The 27,759-nt window shown below is 38.9% G+C and overlaps 1 protein-coding gene across 2 annotated transcripts in view; it reads right to left on the bottom strand.

Moving 5' to 3' along the window:
* LOC141438648 (uncharacterized) overlaps window positions 1-27,759 on the bottom strand; it is a 135,137-nt gene that overhangs the window by 2,785 nt on the left and 104,593 nt on the right. The window contains exons 3-18 of one of the 2 annotated variants that reach the window (XM_074102515.1): window positions 18,699-18,877; window positions 11,957-17,963; window positions 11,513-11,641; window positions 10,747-11,006; window positions 10,265-10,394; window positions 9,755-9,901; window positions 9,307-9,429; window positions 8,670-8,812; window positions 8,010-8,123; window positions 6,281-6,396; window positions 4,602-4,704; window positions 4,137-4,200; window positions 3,769-3,907; window positions 3,333-3,383; window positions 2,435-2,519; window positions 116-193 (exon numbers count right to left, since the gene is read on the bottom strand). In XM_074102515.1, coding sequence (XP_073958616.1) covers window positions 116-193; window positions 2,435-2,519; window positions 3,333-3,383; window positions 3,769-3,907; window positions 4,137-4,200; window positions 4,602-4,704; window positions 6,281-6,396; window positions 8,010-8,123; window positions 8,670-8,812; window positions 9,307-9,429; window positions 9,755-9,901; window positions 10,265-10,394; window positions 10,747-11,006; window positions 11,513-11,641; window positions 11,957-17,963; window positions 18,699-18,877 — 7,868 coding nt within the window. Of the gene's footprint in view, window positions 1-115; window positions 194-2,434; window positions 2,520-3,332; window positions 3,384-3,768; window positions 3,908-4,136; window positions 4,201-4,601; window positions 4,705-6,280; window positions 6,397-8,009; window positions 8,124-8,669; window positions 8,813-9,306; window positions 9,430-9,754; window positions 9,902-10,264; window positions 10,395-10,746; window positions 11,007-11,512; window positions 11,642-11,956; window positions 17,964-18,698; window positions 18,878-19,911; window positions 27,557-27,759 lie in introns of those variants that run through there. The other variant, XM_074102516.1, reaches the window with a different exon arrangement.

The raw sequence follows: 27,759 nt of genomic DNA, 5'->3' as shown, positions 1-27,759 counted from the left end.
TTTGTAGAAAAAAGTATGGTTTCAGAGAAAATCGTGAGTTGGAAAATGAAACATTTGGAAATAATATTTCGCCGGCAAGACAGAATCAAGATTGAAAGGTGCTGGAGATACATACAAGGTCCGGTTTATAGAGGTGCACGTGCGGCAGGAGGAAGGTGGAGCCCAGGTCGCGCTCTGCCATCGTGTGGGCCTCCTGGGAACACCATGGGGTCAGAAGAATATTATGGAGCAACGCCGCCTCTAGCCCTTGATCAAGGTAGAGTGAGTCTACACCGCTTAAACTGCCTCTTCACCAGAGATACACGAGGGTGCGTTGCGGGAAATGTGTTGGCCATGACCCAATAGAAACGCTTCATTTACCTATTCTCAAGGTGATTTTCCACCGGCGAGGCGAGAAGAGACGAGGCGAGGCGAGAATTAAACTGGCCTTTTCCACTAAAATCCACTTTAATAGCTATCGTGAGCGCGCGAGCTCGCGATTGACATTAATAGTTACCGCGAGAGTTAAAAAGTGGGTACTCCATGAACACAAAAGAGCCGTGCAACCATCTACGTCACGCACAAATAACATACTTAAGTGTGATAAGGATAGTTGCAGAGGTCGCGCTTCGTGTTCATGGCTTGTACTATCATGACGGTATTCACAAGTAATAAAGAGTACTACTAAATTCGAAAATCGAAGTTCGTATCGTACCGTCCCTCCAACGCTTATATTATTTAATACGAGAGTGAGAGGAACTTCGATTTTCGAATTTTGTTGTAGTCCTGCAGCAACGAACAACAAAACACCTATCGCGCGAAGCGTGTTGCTGTTGCATTATCGCGCGCCCGCCGCGAGCCGCCGCGGCCGCTGCCATACAAAAATTTCAATTCTCGTCTCGCCTCGCCGGTGGAAAAGCACATTGAATTTATACTCTATGTCGGAAGTAATACGGTTTATTTTTACAACAACAAATATTTCAATTCAAGTCTCGCACATCCTCGTCAATGCTTACTATTTCCACCGAGATGCGCTAGGAGAGAATTGAAAATTTGCCATACAAATTTCAATTCTCGTTACGCCTCGTCTCGTCTCGCCTCACCGGTGGAAACTCACCTTCAGAGCAGCGCTAAGCGAGGTTAAGTGAATAAAGCGTTTCTATTGGTTCATTACAAACACACTCCTGGCACATTTCTAGTGGAAACGCAGCCTTAGGGTCTCCCTACACCTATCGACGCAAAATTGGTATAAAAACGCTTTATTTCCACGTAACATGAGCGACAAAGACCGATCTGCTCGGCCAACTAGAGAAGACGTGTGTTGACAGAAAAACGTTTTTTTTCGCTCTTATGATTTTTGATCAGCTAAAGCCAATTCCGCGTCTATAGCTGTGATTACGCGTCGCTCAAAAAAGGCCACCATAATTTTAAAACTGGGAAATAGTGCCCCTTGCCATCCGGCGCCTGGAGCGACCACTTTTGGCTCTACCCCAGGGTCAGCGCTGAGTTAGTGGCATTCTTCATCCTTACTAGGGTTTTTGAAACCTCCACGCAAGCACACAAGTATAACTTTCATATTTTAATCACCCATAAAGTCTCTGAGGCTTGGCTGATTTTAAAAGCAGACAGGGGGAGGAAATGGGGCTGCTAATGGCATCCAAAATGCAGTTTTGCCCCGGATTAAAAAGTTCTTAGATCTGGTGCAGAAACACTAGCACGTGGTGTAGTGATGGTCTTCCTATAGGTTCTTCACTAGCTGCTAAATATTTGAGGCCCACATGCAGCGAGCGTTATGTGAAGATTGTACTTACACTCTCTCACGTCTCTTTGTGCGCAAAACACACAGAACGGCAGCGGTTCAGGTCGGGAGTGCGAAGGGTCTATTTACGTGGCTCATGGCAGTGTATGTACAACATCACACCGAGGCAGCCGCGCGCACCTCGCCCCGCGCCCGCCGTCAATGTGACTTTGTTCACATACAGTACGTAAAATGCCCGCCGTCGACCTGTTGTCATCCTGTGTGTGCTTTGCGCTGTGCTTTGTGCAAATATCTAATCTTTACATGGCACTCTTTGATAATACTGGGTGCAACAAAATTAAACGAAAACGAAAGGCCATCCAGTCGAAAAAAAAAAGGTGCAGAAATGTAGAGATACAAAAGGAGAACCATTCTTTTCTCCATGAATTAAACTTTTTTGTCAAGTGGAGCTTTCAACCCCTCGTATGATTTGACACGTATCCGTGCTGTTCATGAACTGCGTAAGCACGGATCCCTGCCATAGATTCTATGCTCACTTATTATTCGATTATAAAACTTATTTCTATCATGTGTTGGTATATTATAATTTACAGCTATTCCTAATAAACAAATCAGTGTCGTAACTGTTACTACTTCTTTAAAAGAAAGAAGTAGCAGTTACTAAACGGCGACCACATGGTTGTATGGAAGTTTTACCTGGTGTGTTAAGCGAGTGGATGATGCCGCTCGTCCCGTGCTCGCTGGCAGGGTTCCGCCCACGGAACGGGCTTCAGATAAGGTTCTGAAAGTATGAAATTTAAATTACGTGTTATTACGAGTACATGCGTGACATGATCGAGGGTCTGAAAAAGACCTTCAGTCGCATGGTTCGATAACGTTGTCCGACATGTCAGACAACGAGATATATTGTTGCCTTGCTATCCGCCATGTTTGACTATCAGGATTTTTCATTCCACTAGGTTCTTACCCTCGAACCACGAGGATCGTTGAATTCTACTTGGTTCGATCCTTGAACTAGGAGGATGTATGTATGTATGTATGTAAACTCTTTATTGTACAAAATAAGTAAACAAACACAGATGACAAACAATTGACAAGACACAATGAAGGATTTTTGAAGGATGAAGAATTGTTGTTTTGCCAGTATTCCGAAGAATATTCAGTTTAGATTATAACCTTGAATAGCTAATGAGTTTCTTGCTCGAAAAGAAAATCATTTTTAACTACATCCTCTCGAACGAACAGTAGAATGAAACTCACGTGTTTCGACATAATGAGGTAAAGACCAAGAAAACTTTGATTTCTATTATAGTTTCGAAGAAAAATCTTGCAAATTGCAATACATTGCGAGGCCGTGAAGCAAACTAGGTAGTTTTAAGTGGTCACTTGCACGACTTTTCTTGCAGGTCTACGAGTAAACTGGCCTAAAGCTCTTTAATATACAGGGTAAATTTTATCTGCCTAATTTCAACAAATGAGTAAATTAATGCATTATATTGTCCAGCATTAACTAAGCTAGAAACACTAATGTAGGATCACGTTCAAAATCATACCCTGTAGTATTTTATAACAGCCCAAGTTCAGAGGTACTCACAATTCCCCAATCCGTCGTTCTGCATCCGTCCATTCCGATAAGTCTTCTTGGCTGAAAATAAAAGCTAGGCTTTTGGTATGTTGCTTATAGACAGGTATGTAAATTCCCGTCTCCTCTTACATTCCTTACCACCGATGTACTTGTTATGTATCGATTTTAGAATTACTACAAATTGCTGGTAACTAATTTTCCATTCCTTCAGTGTGTGACAAACTATTGCCTATGAAATTCTAAGTATACCACTTTTACAAAATAGAAGTAATTTTTTTAAATCGAATAACATTTTTTTAACAAATACTGAGAATTAAAGGAACTATTATCGAGCTGCGCGCGCTGACCTTGTCCGATTGTATACAGAAGGTAATATGGATAATTTATTTATCATTAACCTAAGATAAGGTAGGTAAGGTACCTAAGGGTAGTTTATTTATTTAACCTGTATGATTTCCTAAGAGAATCGAACCGCATGTCGTCAATGTCTTTGTGGACTGAGGACAGATCGTCGCGGTCGTCCTTCGGCTGTTCGTCGGGTCGGATGGTCGTCGACACTTTGAAGCCGGCCGACACCAGCGCACCTGTAAATGAGCTTTTTTTACTCACTGTACTGGAAGTACAGATCTATAAAGTGTGCATGTATAATTAATAGAAAATGTCCTTACAATTTAGTTTAGCTTGGCATTTATTGTCAACACTCGTCTAAACAACACTCTTTCTACCCTCATTCTACAAAGTTTGACTGAAAATGGTGAAAGTCAGATTCTAAATAGTTTCAAAACTAAATAAAGGCTCGTAATGTAAAGTTACCTTGTTTATTATGTCTCTCTTTCATGGCACTGTAAGATGATTCCATACTGTGTTTTCGCCTCATCTGTAAAAAGGAAATTCACAAAACACTGACTATGGTGGCTTATACTTTCTCGGTTTTTAATACATATTATTGATTCACTGATTTATGTAAAACAAGCCATTAATCGTCGTATATAACACGTCAATAATTGGTAATCAGTTAGGAATAATTTAATTTTGTTTATCTGACTAACTCCAAAAAACCATTGGAAAAAATCTACCAGTTTGAAATCGGTACCTCAGGACCAGTCGGCAGGAGTAATAAAAGCCCAAAAGATAGCATGTAGATAAGGTAGACGACTATAAGTAGGTCCTGCTGGCTCAGGCTGAGGAACCAATTTTAAAGTGGAAGAAAATTATTTTCATGGTTTTTTGCAGTCAGATTTTTTTTGGTTTATTTTTTTATATTTTTAATGAACTTACCTCTTCATTAGTATTGTTATTAGCAGCACCTGATTCCAGGTAGCTGATTAACTTCGCTTCGCTGCTGAGTTCCAAGCTCTTCTTTCTTGCGATGTTTTCTCGACTAGGAAATCGAAAATTATATATTACAGTGAGGGAAATTGAATTGCGTACCAGAGGCCGTATTGGCCGTTCGGGGTCGCGAGCGTGAGAAACGTTAGGCTACGTATGCACTATGCGGCCAACCGCGCGGTTTTAGCGCGTCGTCTCTTTCTCGACTGATACTTTGAAGAGGGACGGCGCGCCAAAACCGCACGGTTAGCCGCATAGTGTGTACGTAGCCTTAGGCAATACGGCCTCGGGTGGGACCTTTCTATAATCACTTTCGCTATGATTTCTTTGGCAGAAGTATGGAATGTCAACATGACATTAATAGCACAAAGGATCCAACCTGGTACGCGATTCCAATTTTTTTTTACTGTTACATCGTATTCGCCGACACAACATGATGTATCGGTGACTTTGGTGTATATAAAGCAAGCTTTGATTCAAAACTAAATGCATCCAAATTTTCTTTATTTTGGTGGGTAAAAACATATTTATTGGTATATAATGGTACCCTTATTTAATTATAGTTTATGGCGTGTCATGAGCCAGCGTCGTGTCGTGATGCAGTGAAATTTAATGGTCTTTAGGTACCTACTGTTAAACTTGAGGATTCACTTGTAATGAGCATTAGAGCAAATTTTACGGGTTCCCCTTATTTCGCATAACATTAATTGTCCTAATATGATTTTGCATAACAGATTTGGCATAAATAATTGTGCATAACAGAGAACTTGCATAATTATAAAAAAGCATAACACTTATTCAGCATAATAATGAATCCGCATAATTGAAATATGCATAACATTATTAACTATAACTTAAACTGTTATAAAATGAATACGCATAATTTTATCAAATGAGTGAATTAGCTTGTTCAGGGAAAAACCGACTCGGTTAGGTTAGGATCAGAAGGCTGAGGCGGGAGCGAAGCTGGCCTTCGATGTTAGGTATTTTTTATGATAGCTCTATAATAGATATTTTCACATAGTACTTTACTTTTTTTTTCTTGCCTGAAGCATTTATGTTTTTTGTTAAAAGTGGAAACTTTGTAGCTACTGTAATATTTTTATTGTTTTATACTTTGTATTATTTCTAGCTGTTTTTTTCCTAAAATAAATAAATAAATTAATTAAAATAATATTTTCACATAGTACTTCACTTTTCAGATCTACTTAACTTTGAGTATATAAAACAATAATCATTTTACTTATAGCAATATTTTGCCAACTTATCGTTATGCCAAATAAAAACAATTTCATTAAAATAATTATTTTATGCTTATACTCATTTATAATAATGCAAAGTAATGTTATGCTAATTAAATTTATGCCAACTTATCGTTATGCCAATCCACATTATGCGCATTTACATTATGCGTATTCAGTTATGCGAATTAATAATTATGCGAAATAACGTCATGCCAATTTCAATTAGGACAATTAATTCACATTATTTCAGTAAAATCGTGCCAGTAGCTATACATTGCGGGGTCACAATCCAAACGAGTTACACAAGATCGATCGAGCACCGCAGTGTCATGCTACAGGAACGGTTATACTGGAATAATGTGAATCGAGCATAAGTATTGTTACCTATCAGAGTGATGCGGGTGGAGGCGAGCGCGGGGAATCATGACAGCGGGCGCGGGCGGCGGGGGCGGGTCGTGCGCCGGCGGCTCCGACATCACACACTTCTTGCCCGGCGGACGCTGGAATGACAGAGTGGAGGAACAGAACGCACGAGACGAATTTTACTTTGCAACTCTTAACATGATTACTGATTACAACTGGGTTGACATCATTTTTTATTTGGTCTACAAACTGGATATTACATATCCATTATACATAATTACCGTGTCACATATTAAGAGATTAACTTAGGTTTCCGTATACCCCAAAACAGTAGGCGCATCACCCGTGTGCGGTAATTAGTTATTTATGCATTTCTTTTATCTGAGTCAATAGTTACTGAAGTAAGAACTGCAACACTAGAGAAACGGATCAAATTAAGGCATGTCGTAATTTGATTTTAGCTGAGGCCAAGGAGCCGTTACAGATATCAAAACTAATTTCAAGTTCATTAAGGTGCAATCATTCTATACAGAAGTGCATGCCTATGTTCGTACGACAACAGTTAATTTTAATTTAGGATGACAAGTAGAGCAAGTTTGTAAACACTTAAGCCGAGTTTAGAATTGCAAGAAAAATTGTGCAAGTGTAGCATTCATCGTATAACATTGTGGCGCTCGATTGACCACTACAAACTCGTTGGCTTTACGGCCTCGCAGGTTTACTAATATGTTGCATAAAATCGAATCGCATAATTCCGTTTCTCATAACAACAGCAGAATCATCATATCACCGAATTACTTTTCGCATATATTTTTCTCATACTATAATTTCTCATAATTTTGCAAAGCAGAATATTAACATCACATAATATCGATGAGAATAATATTTATTTGTTCGAACAGTTGCTACGCAGAAAGACATATCTCATAAAATTACTTTGCATAAGGATAATAAAAAACAGAATACAATTTTACTACACATTCCTTGCAATTAAATTACGGTTACGGTTACGATTACGGTTTGCCATTCTGTTTGGCACTTCATCAGACACGTTCCTATTACGGTCATTGCATGATACGCTGCGCCTGTAATGTGTAGAGAGCTATATACATGTAACATTCATATCGGTCGGTACGGGAAAATCAGAAACTATATGACATATGAAGATCTGTTCTTAGGAACCATGTCATCGATTTTAGTAACAAGACAAACTGCATTCATACATTTAAAAAAAACTTGTACTCAGTTTGGGAATCGAACCCGGTCGTTTTTGGTCATAAACAATAAATGTTACTATGAAACACGATATACCTAGTGCCATCCACGAAGACGCGTGATTTTGTCAAAATTAGACATTAATGACATTGTAATAAGAAACGCGGCACGCGTCATCGTAAATAACTCTACCTATAGTCTAGAATGAATAAAATGCATTGTATTTCATATTCTTTAATAATGTAAGTTTTATTTTTTTTAAACGTCCGTGTTCGATTCCCGAGCTGGATACAAGTTTTTTTAAAATCGATGTAATGGTTCGTAAGAACAGATCTTCGTATGTCTTCGTTTCTGACTTTTCCATACTGACCGATATGAATGTTACACCCTGTACATACCTTATGCACAATACTCTCTCTTTCTTTTTTACCCGACCCCGACTGCCCGTAGGAGGATCATGTTTTTTTTTACAATGGAGAGGTTTTTTATGATAATTTCACAGTATGTCATTGCAAAGTATTCTATCGAGGGATACCTTAGCAGGCATGTACGGCAGCGAGGCGTTCTGCACGCTAGACGTGTCGCCCGAGTCCGCTCGCTCACTGATCAGCGCTCGACGATCCGCCCTCTGCTTCGATGGCATTGCACCCTGGAAATGATACAAAACTCGATTAATTTCCTTTTTAATCGTCTTTATATAGTAATGCAAGAGCCCCTAGGGGTACTCTAAAATTTGAAAATCGAAGTTCTCATCGTTCCATCCCGCTGATACTAAATATTCCTGAAATTCCTTTTTTTTACGAACAGCTGGCAAACGAGCAGGCGGGTCACCTGATGGTTAGTGATCACCGCCGCCCATGGACACCTACAGCATTATTAGGATTGCGGGTGCGTTGCGGGCCTTGCAATAGGCGACACACTCGCCTTTTGAAGGTACCCAAATCATAGCTAGATGGAAAAACTCCAGCAGCAAGTCCATTTCACATTTTACACGTACGAGGTAGAAAGGAACGTTTAAATTGCACAGTGGAAGATCACCAATCATAGAGATGGGTGAAAATACTACGGTGATGGAACTTAGCAGCTGGGAAGAGATTGAAGAAGAAAGAAAAAAGTATCGTTTATCATCTCACCACTCATCGTTAGTTACTGAGATTCGTCGTCAGCCACTGTAAGTAAATATACAAGAGTTTACCTGATGCAATCCCGGCATGCTCTGGATGCAGGCGACGATGGAGCGCGGCGGGGGGCGCGGGCGCCGCGAGCACGCCACCACCGCGCACACCGCCAGCACCACCGTCAGCAGGGCTCCCACAACCACCAGAGATATCAGCACCACTGGAAACATGAGACAAAATTATTAGCATTGACATATTAAATCAAAACAATTATTTCAAATGCGGGCTGGCCATATCCGTCGAAGAACCGACAACCGGTGGAGTAAATGAGTTCTTGAGTGGAGACCGCGTCTCTTCAAACGTAATGTAGGATGCCCTCCGGCTAGATGGAGTGACGATCTCCGAAAAGCTGCTGGTAAAGCAAAGTCTACTGCATCGGAATCGGAGCGACACACCGTACGGAGCGGACGGATTTGTTGCTTTGTATAGATTTTTATGGCGCGGAAATGCCGATCCAGTGCAGTACCATAGAAATCTATACAAATCAACAAATCCGTCCGCACCGTACGCTCCGATTCTGATGCAGTGGACGCGCAGCTTAAAAGCTAGATGAGTCACGTACCCAATATTTTTTTACAATCTAACTGATGCATTTATTAGAATATTTTAAGATACTAGCCTATTGGATTGGGGTAGCACTTGAAGAAGACTCACCTTTCAAATTGATATGACAGGTGCTGCCAGCATACCACTGGAAGCATTCGCACAGCACGCGGCGGTCGTCGCGGGAGTAGCAAGCGCCGTGGTAGTTGCATCGCTCGCAGCCTACTGGCTCGGCTGGAAAATGAAAACAAATGGTACAACCAGGGGTACAAGGGACAAAAGACCAGTGAAACAAAAGAAAAGTGATTTCAAACTCTCTATTCTTCGCTATGCTCTTGACAGAGTAGTCGCAGCAGGTTGAGTATCAGTAGTGAACCTTCAAGATGACTTTTTTGGATAAAATATTGTGGTGAGCCTTGCCTTCTAAGTATTATCGCAATGCTGAAGACGGGAGTTCGCAGTTGGCAAAAGACAGTAAATATCAATTCAATCTACAGTCTTAGTTCACACGAACAAAGTCGTGGGTAACGACTACTTAAAACTTTAAATTGAGACTTACCAGAACAAATCCTGCCTGGGTACAGGGAGTTGACGCTTAAGTCAGCATACCCCTCGAGGCAGCTGCAAGTGTAGGTACCCCGCAAATTGAAGCACTGTGAGTGCTCCGAGCAATCATGGAACTGTCCACTTAAGCACTCGTCGAAATCTGAAAGATAATCGTCAATCAAGACTTAGTTAAAGAGTTGAATTAAAAAAAATTAAACCGCCGATAGAAACATGAAAAATACAAGCGTACGATTTTATTAAAAGCTGGGTTAGTATTATGAAAGTGGCGCAAGGAGAGTGATTCCCGATCTAAATTTGAGCCCTATGCCAATTATAGGATGTGGATGGCGTTTACATTAATAAACATTTTTTTTTTCAATCTGTAAGCTAATCTAAGCTTATTCTGGTATCCCAAAATGCATCCAAAATATTTCCGACACTGGTTTATAGAATATTTGCTTAATAGAATTTGGCTAAAGCTTAAGCACATTTAGCCGATGCTCTAAGTGTAAAATAGTCTTACCATTAACTTCTAATTTGTCAACTAGCTCGCCGGCAGCATGTACGTCGGTTCCTCCCAAGCTGTAATTGTTGTGGCGTAGGTACTTCTCGATCACCTCCTTTAGTCGACTCTCGTGCGCGTTGTCAGAAAGCTGAAAGATTTGATCAAGCTTGAATACTAAATTGTGATAGATATAAAACTACCGGAATATTGACGCGTTTCGTTTAAATAGTAAGAAGCATGCGTTGAACGGAGAAAACTGGAAGAAGGAAGTTAGGGTATTTGCTAAGTTATAGTTATATATAGGCAATTATAGGCAATCTAGTTATTCCAAAGAAATGTGCACGCTTTGAGACATGATATGTAAAACAATGCTCAGCTGTCTTCGGGTCTTGGATTTGGCTATTAGAGAATATGAAATAAAAACCAATTATATTAGAGAACACATCATTTGTACAAAAATAAATGAAGCTTCAACGGGACATTAGTTAAATGCTTTCTACCTGGACATAAAAATCGTTCATGACACCCTGGAACAACTCCCCGTTGCTCCTCATCTCCACCGGGTGGAAGCCAGTGATATGTACTCCATGGAACACATCTCTAAGGTCCGACTGCATCACCATACGGTTAATGCCCTCATGAGTAGCGAAGGCCAAAGCTTGGTACTGCTTGCTGGAGTTGTCAGCCAAACTGTCGTGGAACTGGAGACGCTCGTTGCCTTGCGTTGCGAGGGCTAGTTTGACTGAATAGGTGTAGGTCGCTAGAAATAAAAATACATATGATAGTTTATTCGTTATTATCATCATCATTGATATTATAAAAGCGAGACTCAGCTGCAGTTCTTTCCAGCCCCGTTTCCCGTTTGGTAAGAGTTCTTTCACCCTCTCATAAACACTAGTTAGTTTACTATATTTTCTATTCGATCTAAGTATGTATTATAATAATAATAATAATAAATCCATTTATTTCGGGAAACTTGGCCCATACAATAAATACCTTACAGACTAACATACATATAATCCATAATATTTAAAACTAATTTAAAACCAGTTTAGTTTAGTATAGAAATGAACACTCCCTGAACCAGTGAACTTATCCCTTTAAGAGATCTCTGCCAGTCAACCTGAATGGTTAACTTATATGAGAAATTGGACCGTACTTCTTAACTTTACCATAGAACAAAATGCTGACCCTACTGCTAATACTATAAACTTTAATTATTTAAAGTTTATATCATCTATTATTAATACAGCATAAGTAACTTACGTTTGCACGGTCTGTCCGGGAACATTCTAGCAAAACCAGGTCTACACACGCATTTCATCAGCCCATCAATTCTCTGGCACCGTTCGTTTCTAGACGCTTTGCAGTCCGGCTGGCATTCTTTGCCGTAACCTGTTCATTAAAAAATACGTTTTACTTCGTAAGTAAATTAATTGTAATGTTGCTATGCTTATTAACAGAACTTTAAGAACCAAAAGGTTTCTGTGACCATTTTAACAGATGTTCCTCCTGCCCATTAACACCATGCTTGTAGATGTGTCGATCGGAAGGTCGATAAAGGTAATTGCGGTCTACAACCCGCAGAAAATAATGTGTCTAAAGTAACGTCATGTTTTACAGAATGCATCTTATACAAAATTTAAAATTGACATTCTACTCAGTTAAGACATTGGACATTTTGCTGAATGGTGAATTTGATTTACTCACCAGTAGGACGACCGACGTCAGTAGTCTCCAAATATGGAGTACCAGCTAAAAGAATTTCACCAAAAACTTGCGAGACTCCATTACTGACTTGTTCATTTATTGTGATACCGTCGTAGTCACCAGTTTCTATTTCAGTTTGTACAGGAGGTGCCTGACCACCATTTTGAGATTTGTTCATTACTACAAAGAACGTATCGTTTTCATTATCACTCTCGGTCTGTATTTTCTGTACATTTTCAGTTGTTTCACTGTCTTTGATAATAAAGTTGTCAGATTCTTCTGAAGACATTGTCACATCATCAAGAGGTAATTTGGTTTTTGTTGTAGTTTCTACTACTGGTGTAGGATCTAGCTTTACAGGAATATGTTTAGTTACAGTCTCTATTATTGTTGTTGGTTGCACTTGAGTATAAACTTCAGTAACAACATCCACTATAGTTGATGTGTGTGTATTGGTCAAGATTAATGTTTGGGTCACAGCACCTTCAGATTGGCTCACTAGGCTTGTTTTTGTGTGAGTTACCGTAAGAGTGTGCGTGAGATTAACATAACCAATACTTGAAATGATCTGAGGTGGCTCTGATAAAGTCTTTGTTAAAGTTACTACAGTAGTTCTAAATTCTGTTTTTGTAGGTATAATCTCATCGAATACCTTTACTTCATTGCCAGCATGATGCGTGGGCTTAACAACAATATTTTCATCACCAGGTACAAAAACACTCGGTGGAACTTTTTCTGGCACATTTGAGGATTCTAATTGTAGTATAGAAGGCAATGAATTGTCTTTTAATACTTCTGTCGGCTTTATAAAATCTTCTTCCACTGACGACTCTGAACTCTCTATAATACTTGAAGGATTTATTATTACAGGCCTTTGAGGTATTGGCCTGATTTGCGGTATTTTTTTGGCTGGTGTAGGTCGAGTGGGATACAAGATTTCTGGGCGAGATCGTGTAGGTTTGGTTGTAGATGTTGGTTTGGTCGTAACCTTATACTTATTAGTACTATCACGCGATGGGTAGGGTTTACGAGTTCGGTTCCTATATCCTCCAGATCCGAACTTAATTCTTTCTGTAGAAACATCTTCTTGCGATTCTTTACTAACAGATTCCGTAGAAGCAGGCTCTTTTAAAACCACTGATGTGTTCTGATCTGTAGCTTCCTTACTTGAATCCGAATTCTTTTCTTGAGTCGTAGGTTTTTCGGAGCTTATATTTTCGATACGCTCGCCTGAAGATTCAGTTTCATATAAACTACTTTCAGTAGATGAGATATCGTGTAACTCTGGTATTTGAGAGGCTTTCGTTGTTTCAGGGAACTGTATAGACGTAGGTTCGAATTCAAAGTCTGAAGCGAATTCAACTCCTGAAGATGTCAACCATCCAGAAGACACAGGAGTTGGGAATATTACATTTGGTGGTGTGGGTTTCTCAGTAGGTTCCTCGTTAATCACCACACGTGAAGGTTCTCTAGGTGGAGGTAAAAGCTGTGAAGATGGTTGATATCGATTAAAAGCAGGACGTTTGATATTATTATGAATGTCATAAGCAGGTCTGTAAGTTGAAATCTCATCTCTTGTAATAGGCTTTCTTGTTATCCTTTGCGTTGTGGGTCTCGGAGGGAATGTTCTTGGAGGTAACGTTTTATATGAAGGAGGTGTTCTAATAGGTTTTGGTGTGGTCCTTACTGGGTGTCTTATAGCAGGTGGTATTCTGGGAGGGGGTGGGCTCATCCCCATTATCATCTCATCATTTGTCGAAGGTTTGAAGCTGTAGTCCATCGTCGGTGGTGGTGGCGATAAATCAATAATTTCACTTGATGTTCGATTGATATCTAAATCTGTTGTAATAGTGAATGAGGGTAATGTTGTTTTTTCATTTGGTTTTTCAACCACTAAAGGTTTTTTGTCTTGGATTTGGACGGTAGATGTGATTATGTTGGGGTCATTCAATTGTACGGTATTATTAGGACGAGCGGAAAATACCGGACGTGGCGGACGCTTGTATCTATTATCTGGTTCTGGTCTGTAGTATGGAGCTCTACGAGTGGTTGAAGGTTTAGCAGTAGATACGGTGCTCATTTCTTCACCAGTATTAAGTTCCAAGTTTTCTTCATAGGATACATTTGTGGAATTCTCTAACATCTGATTAATCTGCCAATGTGGTTGGTGCAACTGATGATCTAAAGTAGTAATAGTATTGACTGTGAATGGCCTAGGTTGCATGTACGGATTTCTGTTATATATAGGTTTTATAGTATTAGACGTGAAAGTGGTTTTGTTATTAGATCCAAACGGTTTCTCCGTCTGCGTCCCAGGATTGAAATCAACAAGATTCACGTTTGCATCTTTTTGCGATTGCGAACTACTATTTTCTATTACTTCATCCCTTAGCAAAACTAACTGAGTTGTAGATTTTGATGTATGCTCAATTTCAGCAGATGTACTCACGACTGGCACTTTCATAGACTCTTGACTAACTTCTTCATCAATTTCGCTATTGCTCGAGTCTTCTTCTCCATCGTAAATTTCTTCTGAGTTTTCAAAAATAGGTTTATTTTTTTCAGCGGTTGGTCTAGTATATTTAGCAGTAGTTGTTTCATCACTATTATCTCTAATTGGTATGTCATATGTAGGTTGCTTAGCAGCATCGAAATTTGACGGTATGTAATTAGGGCTAAGGGGTTTAGGTGTTACTGGTGGCTGACTTGAAATCACAAACTTATGATCATTAGGTTTTGTGAAAGGCTTCCCGTGATGTGTTAATACAGTTGATTTCTCTGGACTCCAGAATCCAGATGGTGGTTTACCAACACTCGTGATCTTTTGTCCAAAGTTTGGCAAGCTATCTTTGTTATAATCATGAAGAAGGGGAATTATCTTCCTTGTAGTGGATTCGACTTTGATATTATTGATGCTGTTAAATGTGTTTTCATTTAAAGGAACACTGGAATACCATCCATGTGAATTTGTAGGAATATTAGGTATAAGTTTTGCTGGTCTTTTTTGGTCATTTGATTTAATCTCGTCTTGATATTCAGTAACTGGCTTGATGTTCTCGTATACATTTTTCGGAGTTGTAAAATCATTTAACATTGGGAAATTGGCATGGCTATTTTGTGATGACGATATCGATGGTATCGGATTATTATGGTGAACCGGTTTAGAATCAATATTTTGATCCTTGTAATAATTATTCTGTTCATGTTTTATTACAGATTCTTCTTTAACCAATGAACTTGTATTCCATCTATTATCTCCCATTGACACTTTTATAGGAGTTTGAATACGATTTTCTTCCGGTCCACCATAGTCATAAACAACTTGTGTGTTTCCCTTATTCTGATGATTATACGTTTCTAAATGAGTAGAGTCGTCTTCTACTCTTATAGCAAAATTAGTCGAAATTGGTATATTAGTGTTCATGTCACCATATTTAGAAGCAGTTCCTATGGTAACTGGTACGCTAGATCCAATTACTTGTCCAGAGTCACCAACGTTGCTGGCGACGTTAGTAGCCGTGTTTAGAGTAACGGTATAAGTCCCGTCTTTCTCTTGCCCGTTGTTGGTAATTGATTTATTACCATAAGTGGGAGGTGAAGCTGCCAAGACTGAACCATGAATATGTCCGGAGCTAACAGATACATCGCTATGTGGACTTTCATTTTGAGCTTGATTGAAAGAGTTGCTGTATGATGACCCAGCAGGTGGAATGCGAACTGTATATACTGGTGTGGGCTTGCTACTCGGTATTTGAGCTGCGAAATAAATTTCTGACGTAATTTTCGGAGGTTGCTGGTCTTTTTGAGGAGCATTTGGAACGGGATGCTGGATATTTAAGAATACTTTCATATCTTGAACAGGTTTCGTATGGACGATTGGTTTCTGCAGATATGGCTTATTCTTGTCAAAATTGTTTTCATGGTTAAAATGCATTTTTGGCGGCGGTGGTGGAACAGCTAAATAATTTTCATATTCATTGTCAATGATTTCTTTCTGTTTTTCTTTGCCTCGCACATGGCTGTAATGTTCGAAATCACCGTTATTATGATGATAAATGTTTGGGTTGTATGCAGTTATTTGAGGACCAACTTGCAAGAATGTTTCTTGATTACTTGTCGGTGGAGGGATTTTATTATAATCAAAAGAGCTCTTGCTGTCTTTCCATTTTATTTGCTGGTCGCTTTTGAATGTATGATTTTTGTAGCTGGATGGATGTGGTTTATATGGCTCCAATGGTCTATGAGTAGGCTTTGATGCAAAATGTTTATTGCTATTCGGTGCCACATTGTGAACATTGGTCATTTGTGGAGCGTCTATACTAAAGCTTCCAAAATAACCTGGCTCAGGATAGGGCAAAGGATCGTCAACATAATCACCAGTTTTATGAGGTTCTGATGATCCAGCGAAAACTAAAGCAGTTGAGCTACCATGTGGTATTAGCACATTAGCTACTCGAGATGGTTGAATATCTACCAAGAACGGCTTACTCATAAGCACATTGTGATCAGGTAATTGGTAACCATCTTCTACTCGTACTCTTGTACTTATGACTTCCGAAGAGCTTGGGCTATTATCAAGAACTTCATCAGAATCTTGAGGTAAATTTTCCGGCCTGGCTAACGAAGGTATATAATCTAAGAAAGCTGGTCTACCGTGATTCCCTAAAATAGTAGTAGTAGGTTTTGTATTTTCAGCCTTAGTTCCATGATCGTTGCCGTGTAACATTGGAGGACGGGGAGAGTTTTTAGGAGGGGGACTATTGTAGTAATTATGAGGTGGGGAAGAATGTCTGGGAGGGTTTCTATTGGGTTTGTTCTTTGGTTTGGGTAGCTCAGGCGGCCTTAAATCAAAAGAATCGTCAACTTTAGTCACAGACAAGTTTTGATCGTTTACAGGTGGTTTTTCCTGAACCAAATATTGCTCGTCACCTGACACAATACTATCTAAAGTTGGTGGATTTACTGGATTTTGTAATTTTATTCCACTAGCTGCGAGAGTCAAAGGCCCACCAATAGCAGGTCTCCCAACTATGACATCTGAATTAGCTGTTATAATTTCACCAGGACTTATAGGTATTCCTCCATTAACGAGAGGGCTTTCGTGAATCATTTTCGGTGGGACTATTCTGGCTTTTGGTTGCTTATGTTCAGCTGCCCAAGCCAAACTTTGATGTAACGTGGCATTGGTAAATGCTATTTGCGATTCAGAAGTTTCTAATTCATCAACGGGAATATAAATCGGGAAATTACTTTTTGTTTCCATGTCCGTGTCAATTCTTTTGTCGACGCTATAAGCTGTCAATTTTGATACAGGTTTAACCGTTGTAGTACTTGTTCTATTCTCCTGGCGCTTGATAAAACCTCCGGTCATCTTTTCTAACACCGGTGCCAATTGTGATAGTCCTTTAATCCCTAAGGACCCTAATTTCAAAAGATCAGCTACAACGAATTTGTTTTTATTTGGTTTTTGTGGTTTTTCAAGTTTATGCTTATCAGTCTTATTAACAGACGCAGCTTTGGTAGGCTTAGGAGGCACTGGTGCTTGCTCATTAGTCAGCAGCTCACTTTCTTCTACAGAGTTCGAGTCCTTTTCATCCGAGTAGTCATTAATTACTTCAGTATATTTCTCAACTACTTTATCAGTTGGAGCTACCTGTGAGCCGGTTTCGTATTCGTAAGGATTGTACTTAGTCTTCTGACTAAGTATTTCTTTGTTAGTCGGCCTCACGTCTAATTTAGTCGAATCATACTTTGAAGTTTTCATTCCATACTTAGCCGGTGCAGAAGCATCATTTACATTAGAGTACATTGTTTTTAAGCTTTCTGTCTTTGTGTGACTACAGGAACATGAGCTAGTACATGACGTATGGGCAACTTCAGAAGGTTGAATCAAGTCAAAACTGTTGCTATTGTCGTTGTCAATTTTTTTTTCTATTTTAACAAAATTGCTTTGATATATCTTGCTCGGAGACGACGGCTTTATGGTTTTTACTTCCATGTATTTTGTCTGAAAGAAAGAAAAACATTTTAATTTAGTTTATACTTATAGATGACTGCATTGGGTACTCTTGGGTATTCTTAGGCTTTTTGGAAGGTCAAACTTTGGAAATAGGGCAAGTCGGATATTTATCATTAATTTGGATAAAGGGATTCCAAATGCATTGTTTAGTACTAAATACATCCAAGGCTTCGGGGTATCAGCAATGTTCAGTGTTAGGTGTCCTAGGTAACCTGGGAGTTTGCAACCCAGGGTGAAGAAACCGGGGTCAATAAACTTCTTACGTTTGTTGGTTTTATGTCTGGAAATATGTCTGTAGCATACACTGGTAAATTCGTCAGTGATTCAGTAGTTATCACTGATACAATAGTTTCGAATGTAGAAATGTCACTTCTCTTATTTTGAACTACAGTAGTCAGATATGTGTATGTAGTCATACAAGTCTTGATGATATAGTTATGTTGCGTCAGTTGATGCAAAGGAAACATAGCGTCCATTTGTTGATGGTTAAAAAAAGTTGCAACTGCTGATGATAGCAATGATTTAGATGGTGATGGTACATGTTGATATGGTGGTTTGAATGATGTTACGTGCATCAGCTTTAGTTTCCGCTGAGAAAATAAAAGCGATGATGAAAAAAGACACAAAATTGCGCAAATAATAAAAAATATATCTTAAAATCAAAGCAAAGTGAAATAATTATCTGGAAAAAAAGCATATTAGAAAAGTATAACAATTATTTACCTGTTCATGCTTCCCGTCATTTTTATCTTTAACTAAAACCTCGACTCCATTCGATAATACTTTCGTCGCTAGATTCTTAAATCTCCTCTCGTCTTCTGAATTCCCATGGTCTACTAGATCCATTTCTCTACCGGGCCTCCATGGTGAATTGTCAAATACTATTCCATTTGTATTGAAACCTGAAAATTATTTAAAGTCATTTTAGTATACAGTTCACAAAAGCTATATCGATTCAAGTCATCTATGCATATTTACAAATTTAAACCACTATTATATTGAATTGACTTGAAATGTAACCACTCTTAGAACGATATTAGTCTTGTAGTATTATTGTAGGTATTTTAGGTGATATTTGATTTAATTTATCATTCCGTAATTACTGTACAGTGAAATAAAAATACATCAAAACTATATTAACTACTTACCATGCTGCTTACTATCTACCTGAAGTCAAAATCTATTTACATCAAGCATATCTACCTGGCCATGTACGAGTATCTGTAACTTTGGTGCAATACACTAAAGTGCAAATAGAGTTAGATTATTCACTACATCTATGTTATTATAGTGCGACGTAACACTAACAAGTCGAAAAGAAATTATCACTTTGTTATTAATTATGTACACATCTACTGTTTCATCGTCATCGTACTTGTTATTATTTATCTCTACGTTTGCAACATTGTTAATATTGTTAATCTTTATTTAATTTTGTTCTGATGCTTTTGAGAAATATTCTCTGACTGTAATATAACTTTTCATTTCATTTTATTTGCGATTACCTTCATTTTGTTCGTCAAAAACATCCGAAAGCTTATAGTTAGGTTTTTAATTTTGTTATTAGTTATGGGTTAGGTATTTATCAAGAACATTGATAAAACTCACCTCAGAGGTAGTTGGATGAGCGGATGTGGATTTGGGATCCCAGTTGAGGGTATCTTCGGGATTCTCCGGATTCCGGTGCCGTCATCATCATCATCAGTCACTTGTTAAAGTCAGCTCAGGTCAGTTTAGATTCAGGTCTTGTTTGTGTCACTTACATTCTTACTATATTGTTATAGGTTATAAGTTAGAGATTAAACTTATGAATTTTACGTCCAAATTCTGGTATTTATTGTTTTTATATGAATATAATCTGATTGTTTCTTGAAAGAGGTAATAATTAATGTTATCCGTTCAAAGTAGTTATAGGTATGGAAATAAAATAATCAAAGAATTTTAAAACATTTAATTTCATTCGTCCTATTTGCAATGTACAATTATAAGCATGTAGAGTATTACAATATTATTTATGAAAAATCATAAACTAATTAAGACTTAATCTTAGGCAGTGATAGATTTTGTTACCTAAACATTTTTTTACCATCACATCAATTGGTAACAAGTTATGATTAGACATCGGAATTTTTGGGGCAAAATCAATAGTCACTTACAATCACTTAGCGATATTTATCGTCAGTAAATACAAATAAATTTACCGTATTGAAAAAGACTAAAGAAAAAGAAGAATACATTTTCCTATGGAGAAATCTTTTTAAGAAAAAATAGTCCTAGAAAGTGGATAGTTATTTGAATTTAATTTCATTTTAAAGCTATAAAAACATGCAAGAATACGTGGTTATGAGACAAATATCGAAATTGAGTCAGTTGGCATGCGATATAACTATCTGTTGATTTTTAAGAAAAATTCCGATGTCTTACTGATGCATTTGGCGGTCTTAAACAAAGTTAATTATCTAATAAAGTACAAAAGAGTATTCTCGACTTATACGCTAACGTTAAAACTATAAGGCACTATTCATAGTTAAAAATTACTATGATACAATGTAAATAAATAAACCATTATTTTATACACCTAATAATTTGTTTGTTTCACGAGACGTCGTCTACTGAACTTAAATCAAAATCGCTAATGGCAGTCGCTGTTACTAATTTCACAGAGTACGTTGGTGACGCATCATACCGTATGTGTTCACTGAGTGACCCTACTATGCTCTCCAGACTCTGTGTTTCTTGTTGACTCTTATACGAAGTATCTTCTAAATATTTCTCTGTGCCAGAAATGAGAGAATTGTCAAGTTTATCATTTTGAGAGCCGGCTAACCGGCTTATTGACGGCAAAATTGAAGGCAATACCTCTATATCGTCATAATAGACTGCTTCACGTTTTCTAACAACTTGAGTATCATCAACTACCACAGTTGATAGGACAGTACTGAATTCACCAGGATATCTTCCTGACACGTACATAGTCACAACGCTAGTCAGTTTCGGGGGTGCAGGCTTGGGCACTCTTGGCTTGTTCCTAGTACGAGATGGAGGAGGTGGTGGAGGTGGAGAATCTTCCTCAACTTCCTGGTTTTCTTCGGAGAAATCTTCATTACTATTAAAGTCTGGTAAAATATTCGGTTTAGGGCTGTTGCTGTAAATATCGTTATTCAAATTATTGTTTTGTAGTAAGTTCAAGTCGTTGTGCCCAAGACCTAATAAGGGATTTGGTGTTTGAAGAACCATCTGCTGCTGCTGTTGCTGCTGTTGTTGTTGTTGCAGTAATAGCGGGAGTAGAAGAGAGTTAAACTGAGGAGGGGCGGCTAAGGCTGTTGGCGTTGTGACGATTGTGTCGGTAACAAATTCTGTCGCGGTAATAACATTTGTTGTTGGATCAACTATAGTCGTTAAAATAGCTTTACCTTTGAACGTGATCGGTAAAACCGTTTCTCTGGCGTCAGTGACTGTCGTCACGTAAGAAGTAGTTCTTACTTTGTACTCGGTTACTGGTGTTTGTATTACCGGCTGCTGCGGTAGCAAACCCTGTCCTTGAAGTGCTAAAAGAGGGTTTATTGCTGGTTGCTGATTGCCTAATAAGAGTTGAGACAGCAATAAGTTAGCTAAAGGTACGTTTGCATTAATTTCAGGTGCTATAGTTTGAGTAACTGGTTCTACGTTGTACACCGTACTAGGAAGAACATGAGAGTACGATGTTTTGCGACCTCTAATAGTTGTAGGAGTAAAAATAACAGTGGTTGTTGAAGTTTCATGCAAAACGAACCTTATAATCTCAGTAGCTCCATTTTCGGACAGTTTTGTTGATTCAGAAGCTAAAACTAACTGCTGATTTCCTAACGGACCTAAAGTGGTAGCTACTTGGTTCCTAAGTAAAACTTCTATGCTAGGTTTTGCTGTTAAAACATTTTTGTACTCTGTAATTTTTCCGTTTACTATCGGTATGGTGACTTCAGTGGGGATTTGATGGGTGACGGTTATCTTTCCATTATCAACAATGTTTTTGTAATTTTGCCTTTCACCGCTGTAGTTCTCGAAAGAATTTCTTTGTTTGCTAGAACCTCTGCTAGTAGTTGTGCGACTTCTAGATCTACTTGTGCTACTGCGAGATGAACTTCTTGGTCTATCAGACTGTGAGTTCCTATTAGTCAATTTTGGGGCTTTAGGTCTTGAAGAAGCGGTGCTAGTCCTGGATGACGGTCTAGATTTATTTCTTCTATAAGCGGGCGCGGCAGTTGTTGTGGTCCGACTTTCCCCTCTTACAATAAAAGGCTGTCGTGGTGTAGACTTTTGTGGTGCAGCAGTCGATGTTCTACTAGATGTCAATCTAGAACTGAATCTGCTTCCAGGCCTAGCCTTTTGAGTGACCGGTGCCGGTGGTTCCGTCTCTGGTTCAGGCTCTGTGGCTCTAGTTGTAGTTTTAAGGCCAGGTCTTCTAAAATTAGAATACTTCCTGTTTCCGTAATCTACTTGACGTTTAGATCGTCGTTTGAAAGCAAAGGGCCGGATTTGTACAATGTTTCTCTTTGGCGCAGGCGTTGATGGGGTTGCCACTTGTTGTTCTTTTCTGTCTGATGACTCATAGTCGTTATCTTCTTCGAATTCTTCGCCTTCGAGAATTTCTTCACTTTCTTCGACCTCTTGTTCATTTTCTTTTATCTCTTCTACGGGCTCAGGTTCAGGCTGTTTGAAGAGATTTCTTCTAGGGAATAAGGCATTAGTTGGCCGTTGTCTGCGCAATGACAGGAGAGGGTTAGTTGTTGAACGAGTTGTAGGTCTTCGGGTAGTGGTTGAAATTCTTCCTCGGCTAGTCGTTGTTCTTCTAGTTGACGGAGTGGTTACCCTAGGAGTTATAGCAGTGCCTGGTTGTCTAGCAACTGGTGGTCTTCTAAATCTGAACAATGGATTGTTTGTAGTTTTGATCGTTGCCTCGGTAACTTCATTCAGAGGCTCCGTTGCATTCTCCTCTTGTTGAGTTCCAGAGGTCTCGGTTTCATTTTGATCTGGTGGTGGTAATGATATAGACGCAGACTGCTTATTGCCTCGAAGTCTTGATGATGCAGTTGGCCTGATCCTCAAAGCAGCTGATCTGCTGGCGAAATCTAAGCTATTGCTTCTTATGGTACTGGATCTGAAGCCTGTACGCCTCGATGTAGGCTGAATAGATGCTCGTCCACCAAAACCTCCAGAACGCGAAGCTGATGGTATATTTGCAGATGGATTTGATAAGCTGCTGCGTCCAGAGAATCTCTTAGAAGAGCTAGACAACCCTCCGAAAGAAGACTGTTTCCTGTTCGTACCAAAACCTGATGGCCGCACAGATTTTAAAGTTGGTGTAGCCGTTATGGTCGATGTAAAGTCTGCACGAGTAATTGTTGTTGCGCTACTTAACAATGGAACGCGTTTAGGGCTGAAGGTCGGTCTATTCTTTGAAGCAAATGGTCTGATAACAGGTGTGAAAGAAGGTTTCTTAGTGGTGTATGTTAATCGTGATTTCTTTCTAGAATTTGTTTCATCATTTTCTTCCTCTTCTTCTTCTGACTCGTGTATAGTTTCGGTGGTGGTATCTGGTTCAGCTACAGAGCTTTCAATTACATCAGGAGTAGGGCTTATGATAGAGCTTTTTGTGGTTGTGCCATTTGTTGCAGGAGTATTAGTAGTAGTCTCTGTATTCAAAGTTTTGTTATCATTAGTTACTATAACTGAATCTCCAGATATTACTGCGACCTGTGAGAATATTATTTTCTTATCAGGGTCAGGTGCAGGTGTGTAATCTTCTGCTGGCTTAACTTCGAATAAATTGTCAATGTATGTTCCTACTAATACTGCGGGAGGTCCAGCGGATGCATCAGGCAGCTTTGTAGGTGTAATCTCTTCTTTAACTACGGTAGGAGAAATACGTGGCTTTTCTCCGTTATCTTGAATGAGATTTTTATCTACAGCTCCGGTTGGCACTTTGCGTCCTAACTGATTGTCTTCAATAACTTTGGTATTATCCACTATATTGGTGACAGTTTCTAAACTGCTTCTGATTTGCGAAGAGTTTCCTGCGTAGAAGGTCGTGAAGTATGTGTAAGTTGTATAGAATGTAGCTTTGCCATCATCGTGTTCCGGGTTGTCATTTACAAGCGACGGTTTTATTTCAACCTCTAATTCTTTCGGTGGTAGCACGCTTTCGATATCTATTGGCGTTGTGTCAATTGGACTTATTGTTGGTGCAACTTGCACAACAGGTGTCACTATATTAGAGACAATTTCTTCACGACTCGTTATTGTTGTTGTCTTGTCTTTGTAAAGAGTAGTCCAATATGTAAATGTTGTGTAGTAAGTTATTGGTAAATTTTCTTCTTCAGGCTCTCTTTTTGGTGTAATCGTTTCAGTAACGACATTTGTAATGGTCTCTAATCTGCTTTTCACTTTACTAGAATCTTTCCCAATATACATTGTTGTAAAATACGTGAAAGTAGTGTAACTTGTTTGTAAAAGAAGTGTAGGTGAAGGCATTATTTCATCTATATTACTTTCTGAGCTAATTTGATCATCCAAGATGTTATTGTTCTCTATGTATTGTCTCTCTCCTCTAGACGATGAAGATTTTACGTCTGTTACGTAAGAACTATCAGTGTCTAATGGATTTGACTCAACGCTGAACAACATATCGGTCTCTACTGGACTTGGCTGCGGCGTTACATCTTTGTTCTCGTCTTTGGGCTGGTCGTCATTTTCTACCATACTCACTGACGATTCCATTGACGCATTCTCTTCAGGGTTTGCTGGCGGTTCTCTTTTGATTTGTTTACAATTTCTAAAATCGAATTGCGCCTTAGTCTTTTCGGGACCTAAAGGATTGCTTTTTGTCGGTATTAGTTCATCAGGGCCAACATAATTAGTGTACACTTCACTTCGGCTACAAACATTGGCATCGGTGCCTACATAAATGGTGGTAAAGAACGTGTAAGTAGTGAAGTAAGTTTTAACAGCATCTGGTTTAATACTAGTGACATCATCACCTAAGGACGGGGTCGGAGTCTGAGAACTGTAGCTTTCGCCTACTTCTACTGACTCAAGAACATCTTTATTTTTAACTAAATCTATAATACTATTAATAGCAAAGGATTCTGTTGGACGTCCGATTCCTACACTAGTGGGTGCTATTTCATCCTCATCAAATGCTCCTAATAAGGATGGGTCTAATTTAGAAAGGTTGATTGTTGATGTAATAACATTAGTTACTATTGATTTGTGACTAGCTACGCTAGATGTTTGATCCCCAAAGAAAGTCGTGAAATAAGTGTAAGTAGTGTAAAGTGTTTTGTAAATAAGATCGATTTCATTTTCTTTGCTGTCTTCTTCTTCTGAGATAGGCTTCTCAGTGGGTGTTGTCGAATGTTCGGTACTAACGGATACTTCAACGTGACTTTGGCTAGTTGATACTCTTTCAGTAGTAGTTGTTGTTGTGCTAGTAGTGGTTGATTCGTTATTTTCTGTTTGCTCTTCCTCTTCTTTAGAGTTGTCATGAACAGTTGTTCCTGTTCCTTCTTCTTTTTCCGGCACAGTCGTCAGTACTTCCTTTTCGGTAGAGGTAGTTTTAGGAACCACTTCTGTTACTATTTCAGGCTGAGTTAGAGGTGAAGTTAAAGATTGTTCGGTTTCAATTTCAGGAGATTCTAAACTACTATGTATAGATGACTGCACATTTACTTTGACAACTTCTGTTGGTTGAATATTAAGATCAGATTTGCATAAAAGGCTTGTAAAATATCCTACATTGCTCGTAATTACTACATCTGATTTAACAGAGGTAGTGGTAACCGAGCTTTCAAGTGGAATAAAGTAGGTCGTCAAATACGTCAAAGTCTTGTAAGCAGTTGTCATAACAGATTGTGTTACAAGACCACTGGGACAAATCAACTCCTCTTCAACCTTTTTGATTGGCTGTGTAGTACTTTCAATATCTTCAAATGATTCATCACTGTGTCCACTCTCAGTTGTTGTTATTAATTCAGATTGTGTTTCTAGCGTAGTGCTTTCTTCTTCTTCCTCTGCCTCTTCTTCTTCTTCTTCTTCTTCTTCTTCTGACTTTTCTGTTACTTCGGCAGCTGTATTATCAGATTCTTCTTCTGACGTTACAAAATCTTCCCTCATGTTACTTTCAGTAACAACAGACTCTTTGGGCTCTTCAATAATTGTCGCGGATGGCTTTAGAGTGGTAAGAGGGTCAGTAGCTTGTGAATTATAATCTTGAATGGGAATGACATCTAAATTATCTGTTAATTGCGTACTTTCTGTTGTTGTGATTGCTGCTTCCGATGGCTGAATAACATCTAAGTTGAAATCAAACCCGTTATTATTTTTAACAGAAATGTTGTCAGATACTTTGTCATCAACTTCGTAATGTACTTTTTTCAGGCTTTCGTCATCGTTATAAAATACTTTAACAGAGTCATTTTCATTACTAGGCGTCGTGGCTTTACTAGCTTCGTTTACTTCGTGAGGTTTATAAGTCACCGTGGCAACAGGAATATCAGCCGCGAGAAATGTGATTTTTGTATTGAGTTTGTCAACATGTTTTGCTGATGGAAAAACGTTAACTTCATCAGGACTTTGAGGACGAGCAATATCGGTATTAGGAGTGAAAATAATAACCGTGTCACCAACAACTGTCGTGAAATCAGCAAAGCCTGCATACGTGAAAGTTTTCTTTGGCCTCGATTCACTTTTTTGACCAAACAATCTCTTAGGTACTTTACTTGGTTGACTTGCTTGCTGCGGTGAGCTGCGTGACTCAACGTTGTCGATATAATAAAATATAGGCGAAAATTCGTTTTTAATCGTAAATGTCGGTAAATCGTAATTCGGCTTAACCTTAACAATATTTGATTCGTTTAACTCCTCCTTTATACGAGAATCTACTTTAATAGGTTCTGTTACCGGTTCATATGCTTTGCTTTGGCGATGCAGTGCGTTTACATTTTCTAAAATAGCTGGTTTAACAACAAATTCGTATTTCTTTTCGCTTTCAACAGATGGGCCGTCAAGATAGTTGTAGGCTTCATTTTGCACGAATCTCGGAATTTCATTACTAACTGGGACCCTACGAGCTGTCGGTTCTTCTACGACCTGATTATCTTGTTCTGGAGCGGGAACGCCCCAGAAATTTGATTCTTGGGCAGGTTTACTAGCGTAAACTATATCCATTTTGCTGCTAGGCGCTAAATAATCAGTATTTTTAAGGACAAACTTATCAGGATCTATGAAACCTAAATCTTGCTTAACGCTCCATTGCCCATCGAAAGCTGAATGTACACGTGTTGGTTTTACAATTACCGCGTCATCATTAGCTGGTTTATTATAAAGAATAAGAGAAGACTTCGTGAGAAGTTGTGCGTAAATGCGTCCATTGTTCAACGTGGTCCCAAGAATTTGTGTGGCAAATTCAGTGGTTACACCATCCTGGATGAAGGTCCTAGCTGTCGAGGTCAGTAAGCCGATGAGGGGCTTCACACTGTGGTACCTCCCGACCTTCGAGTTATAGTCGTTTCTCTTCTGGTCGTTAACAAGCAGAACTGTCAAGTCTACGTCGTTGGTGTCGTTGTGTCGAGCGGAAAGGAATCGTGGAGGTGCGTTATATTTTACAAAAGTCCGTAGTTGTCCAGACCGGATTAGATTTGAAAGAGAAAGAAAAACATACAATTAATAATGCAATATAAATAGAAGAAATAAATACACTAAAGCTAATAGAGGGCAGTAATTTTCAAACTGTTAGCACTAATTTGTA

This window comes from Choristoneura fumiferana, chromosome 19, assembly GCF_025370935.1.
Source record: "Choristoneura fumiferana chromosome 19, NRCan_CFum_1, whole genome shotgun sequence".
NCBI lineage: Eukaryota > Metazoa > Arthropoda > Insecta > Lepidoptera > Tortricidae > Choristoneura > Choristoneura fumiferana.
Note: the sequence above shows the minus strand (reverse complement) of the source record. Positions and strands in the feature narration are given on the sequence as shown.